We start from the raw sequence: 6000 nt of genomic DNA on the forward strand, positions 1-6000 counted from the left end.
GCGTCCACTATAACATGACGAAATGTCCAAAAGTTCCGTAAAAGTCAGTAGAAACATGTCAAACGATGTACTGAATCAATCTTTAGAATGTTGTTTACATACATCTTGAATAACGTTCCAACCGGAGAATTAGAATGACTTCAGATGAGCGGTGGAACGCAGGTCCTTCCCATGTGAAAGCATATGGTGAAAGCATGGTCAACTCGTGGCAGTGGTTACTATTTCCTGTCTCATTCGACCCCCCTTCACATTAGAGTCATCAAACAAAGTTCTATTGACTGTTGACATCTAGTGGAAGGCGTAGGAAGTGAAAACTCATCCGTATCTCGCTGTAATTTCAATGAAAGCTTGGTTGGAAATCTGCCACCCCCAGAAAAAATCCAAACAGGAAGTGGAATTTCTCAGGTTTTTGCCTGCAACATGAGTTCTGTTATACTCACAGACAGTTTTAAAAACTTCAGAGTGTTTTCTATCCAATACTACTAACAATATGCCAATATTAGCATCTACGACTGAGGAGCAGGCTGTTTACTATGGGCACCTCTCATCCAAGCTACTCAATACTGCCCCTGCAGCCATAAGAAGTTAAGTTTCCCCAACAGCAACCTTTTCCTGGCTGCTATTTCCTCCACCATCACCTCAATGTCTTTTCTTGGTTATCCATTTTTTATTTTGATATATCTAGTCTGATGGTTAAATGTATGAAAAATAACGAAATAACCAAATCCGATCATCCCTGTCACATAGGCTTATTTATTGGTTTCAAGCACGTCACTAACGTCAATGCAGAAATACATTTATTTACAAAGTTCTTAAGAAAGATATTTACGAAGTTTCTAAGAACATTTTGAAGAATTGCATTTATGAACTATGTTATGAACTTCCTATTTTTTTCATAAGTAAAGTTTTGTGAATCCGGCCCCTGGGGTGCAGAAAAATGGCATTAGGTGCTCTGGACTCATGAGTCAAAATTTGAAATATTTGGCTGTAACAGAAGGCAGTTTGTTCGCTGAAGGACTGGAGAGCGGTACACGAATGAGTGTCTGCAGGCAACAGTGAAGCATGGTGGAGGTTCCTTGCAAGTTTTGTGCTGCATTTCTGCAAATGGAGTTGGGGATTTGGTCAGAATGAATGGTCTCCTGAGATGATGAGAAGTACAGGCAGATACTTATCCATCATGCAATACCATCAGGGAGGCATCTGATTGGCCCCAAATGTATTCTGCAGCATGACAACAACCCCAAACATACAGTGAACGTCATTAAGAACTATTTTCAGCGTAAAGAAGAACAAGGAGTCCTGGAAGTGATGGTATGGCCCCCACAGAGCCCTGATCTCAACATCATCGAGTCTGTCTGGGATTACATGAAGAGAGAGAAGAACCCAAGGCTGCCTAAATCCACAGAGGAACTGTGGTTAGTTCTCCAAGATGTTTGGGCCAACCTACCTGCTGAGTTCCTTCAAAAACTGTGTGCAGGTGTACCTAGATGAATTGATGCTGTTTTGAAGGCAAAGGGGGGTCACACCAAATATTGATTTGATGTAGATTTTTCTTCCGTTCACTCACTTTGCATTTTGTTAGTTGATAAATATAAACTATTAACATGACTATTTTTGAAAGCATTCTTACTTAACAGCATTTTTTCACACATGCCTAAAACCTTTGCACAGTACTGTATATATACAGTGGGGAGAACAAGTATTTGATACACTGCCGATTTTGCAGGTTTTCCTACTTACAAAGCATGTAGAGGTCTGTAATTATTATCATAGGTACATTTCAACTGTGAAAATCCAGAAAATCACATTGTATGATTTTTAAGTAATTAATTAACATTTTATTGCATGACATAAGTATTTGATACATCAGAAAAGCATAACTTAATGTTTGGTACAGAAATCTTTGTTTGCAATTACAGAGATCATACATTTCCTGTAGTCCTTGACCAGTTTTGCACACACTGCAGCAGGGATTTTGGCCCACTCCTCCAAACAGACCTTCTCCAGATCCTTCAGGTTTCGAGGCTGTCGCTGGGCAATACGGACTTTCAGCTCCCTCCAAATATTTTCTATTGGGTTCAGGTCTGGAGACTGGCTAGGCCACTCCAGGACCTTGAGATGCTTCTTACGGAGCCACTCCTTAGTTACCCTGGCTGTGTGTTTCGGGTCGTTGTCAACTGGAAGACCCAGCCAATAACCATCTTCAATGCTCTTACTGAGGGAAGGAGGTTGTTGGCCAAGATCTCACGATACATGGCCCCATCCATCCTCCCCTCAATACGGTGCAGTCGTCCTGTCCCCTTTGCAGAAAAGCATCCCCAAAGAATGATGTTTCCACCTCCATGCTTCACGGTTGGGATGGTGTTCTTGGGGTTGTACTCATCCTTCTTCTTTCTCCAAACGCGGCGAGTGGAGTTTAGACCAAAAAACTATATTTTTGTCTCATCAGACCACATGACCTTCTCCCGTTCCTCCTCTGGATCATCCAGATGGTCATTAGCAAACTTCAGATGGGCCTGAACATGCGCTGTCTTGAGCAGGGGGACCTTGCGTGCGCTGCAGGATTTTAATCCATGATGGCGTAGTGTGTTACTAATGGTTTTCTTTGAGACTGTGGTCCCAGCTCTCTTCAGGTCATTGACCAGGTCCTGCCGTATAGTTCTGGGCTGATCCCTCACCTTCCTCATGATCATTGATGCCCCACGAGGTGAGATCTTGCATGGAGCCCCAGACCGAGGGTGATTGACCGTCATCTTGAACTTCTTCCATTTTCTAATAATTGTGCCAACAGTTGTTGCCTTCTCACCAAGCTGCTTGTCTATTGTCCTGTAGCCCATCCCAGCCTTGTGCAGGTCTACAATTCTATCCCTGATGTCCTTTCACAGCTCTCTAGTCTTGGCCATTGTGGAGAGGTTGGAGTCTGTTTGATTGAGTGTGTGGACAGGTGTCTTTCATACAGGTAACGAGTTCAAACAGGTGCAGTTAATACAGGTAATGAGTGGAGAACAGGAGGGCTTCTTAAAGAAAAACTAACAGGTCTGTGAGAGCCGGAATTCTTACTGGTTGGTAGGTGATCAAATACTTATGTCATGCAATAAAATGCAAATGAATTACTTAAAAATCATACAATGTGATTTTCTGGATTTTTGTTTTAGATTCCATCTCTCACAGTTGAAGTGTACCTATGATAAAAATGACAGACCTCTACATGCTTTGTAAGTAGAAAAACCTGCAAAATCGGCAGTGTATCAAATACTTGTTCTCCCCACAGTATGTTTTCTATTATTATGAATGTTCAGGGGCTGCTGCTACAACCTCAGCACCCCTACTTCCTGCGGCTATGCTAATGTATTATAAATATCCATTTGACCTCTCTCTTCTCTTTTCCTCTGTTCTACTATCATGCACCAAGTTGTAAGCATACACACAAACATCAACAGAATGCACTTACATAAAAGTATTGAGAACTGAAAGAGATAGTTGCGGAAGAAGAACAACAGAAATGTAGAAAGAAAGAAAGAGACAGACGAAACCCACCATGAAGATCCTCAGGTCTGGTGAGGTCAATGACTCTGTGGCCCATCTTTCCATCCTCTCCCAGGTTGCCCAGGTGCTGACTCAAACTCTCAAAGTGCATCTGCTCCTAAAATACAAAGAGGTCAAAGGTCAATCAGGGTTGAGTACAGTTCGAGTCCGCCTAATAGTAATAGATAATGATAGATAGATAGATAGATAGATAGATAGATAGATGATAGATAGATAGATAGATAGATAGATAGATAGATAGATATATAGGAGGGAAAAGAGAGAGAGCGCCCCCCCCCAAAAGTATGTTTAGCCACTAAAAGAGGCAATACGCCAGATCTACCCAGCGCTACCATGTAAGCTGACTCAGTGCTCCCCACCCATCCTGCCTACTGTCTCTGATTATTCTGCGCTGCCTGCCTGCCATCCCGCCCTCTCCCTCAAATGAGTCCAGCATGCAGTCTGTAGCCCTCCAGCTAAAATTACCCTGCCACGCTCCCGAACTGTGCTGGAAAACAAGGGCCTCCACAATCACCACACATCCACTCATTCCTCCACCTCTCCTCCTCCTCTCCCTGTTTTCTGGTGACAAAGGCATTTTGTTTGATGGAGGGAATGGTTGCTGGATGAAGTCATGCCGCGGTAGACGCTGGCAGCGCCGATGGAACTTGGGGCCTTTTGTTTTTTTATATATATATATATATATGTAGGGAGCCAGGGAGGGCCAATGTCAGCACGACGTTAAGGGCTGTAATCAGACCACCACAGAACATGTGCCTGGGCAGCTCAGCACATACCACAGAATCTGCTCACAGAGAACTAAGAGAGAGGACTAACACTGGACGACCTACTGAGAACTAACACTGGACCAACAGAAGATTTACAGAGATGACTAACACTGGACCAACAGAAGACTTACAGAGATGACTAACACTGGACCAACAGAAGACTTACAGAGATGACTAACACTGGACCAACAGAAGACTTACAGAGATGACTAACACTAGACCAACAGAGGACTTACAGAGATGACTAACACTGGACCAACAGAAGACTTACAGAGATGACTAACACTGGACGAACAGAAGACTTACAGAGATGACTAACACTGGACCAACAGAAGACTTACAGAGATGACTAACACTGGACCAACAGAGGACTTACAGAGATGACTAACACTGGACCAACAGAGGACTTACAGAGATGACTAACACTGGACCAACAGAAGACTTACAGAGATGACTACCACTGGACCAACAGAGGACTTACAGAGATGACTACCACTGGACCAACAGAGGACTTACAGAGATGACTAACACTGGACGAACAGAAGACTTACAGAGATGACTAACACTGGACCAACAGAAGACTTACAGAGATGATCAAACAGAGGATTTACAAAGAGGACTAATTTAGGACTTAATCTGTAACAGGACTCAGTATGACAGCAGGCCTAGAGTCAGTCCAATGTGGTCGCTTGTAAATGACAACAATGACTAATCAACATTAGCTACATAGTTCAAAGCTATAAAATACCATCATCAGATATACTATTATTACTTGACAGGAATGGGGCTTGTCCAACATTCAACTCAATCTATATTTCCGAACTTAAAGAGACACACAGAGTTCCTCTATTGCCTGGGCTCTCCTGAACTCGTTGGCTGGGCACACATTTTAACGGGTTGCTATGGCAGCGCTATAAACACTGCACCGGCCGAGCAGTTTTATCAGCGTCATGTTCAGCTCATTACTGCGTCGACGTGTACAGGCAAACCCTGCTCTAACTGACCCGCAACATTTACTGCCTCCTCCAGGAGCTATGAAGTCCCTCACTCCTCCTCCTCCTCCTCTCCCCCTTCCTGGTTTCACTGTGCCTGTCCTCTCTCAATACAGATGCCTTGTCCTGTTGTCCATGGAAAGTGAAGGAGCTCACACCCTGTTTCATCCAGTTGTAGCAGCAATAATACATATTTATATCTATAAGGCCTTGATTTTGGACGCAAAAGTACTTGTATATGACTTTGCTCAAAAACTACAAGGTGCATACTGACAATGAGAATGCACACCAGAACAGCCAGTGAATACCACAACACATTTCCGGTTGACTGACAACAGATACTGCTGTGTGGTGACTGGCCTGGCTTGACTCAAGTCACCCACATTTCTACTGTTCTCCTCAACGGTCCCTCCTTTCCCTGCAGTGTGGCACACAAAAGAGCTGGTGTAACGTAGTTGAGTAGTCCCGACAGCTGATGTCAACTACTGACAGAGTTAAGTAGGCTTAGTGACAGGACGTTCTATAAAGTACCAGTGCTGAGTAGGACACACTAAATGCTCTACGCAAGGCCAGCTCACTCAAAACTGGAATAAACTTACTCCACACACACACACACACACACAAACAGTCACACACACACTAGTATAGACACACACACAAACACACACTAAAATACATGTAGACACACACAAACA

At 43.5% G+C, this 6000-nt stretch overlaps 1 protein-coding gene across 9 annotated transcripts in view; it reads right to left on the reverse strand.

Annotated features, from left to right (window-relative positions):
* The window catches only part of LOC110521284 (transcription factor SOX-6), a 200384-nt gene that overhangs the window by 21442 nt on the left and 172942 nt on the right, over nucleotides 1-6000 (reverse strand). For all 9 annotated transcript variants that reach the window (XM_036969424.1, XM_036969427.1, XM_036969422.1 and 6 more), the window contains one exon: nucleotides 3538-3643. In XM_036969424.1, the coding sequence (XP_036825319.1) occupies nucleotides 3538-3643 (106 nt within the window). The remainder of the gene's footprint in view (nucleotides 1-3537; nucleotides 3644-6000) is intronic.

This window comes from Oncorhynchus mykiss, chromosome 30 (genome assembly GCF_013265735.2).
Source record: "Oncorhynchus mykiss isolate Arlee chromosome 30, USDA_OmykA_1.1, whole genome shotgun sequence".
In the NCBI taxonomy this organism is placed as follows: Eukaryota; Metazoa; Chordata; class Actinopteri; order Salmoniformes; family Salmonidae; genus Oncorhynchus; species Oncorhynchus mykiss.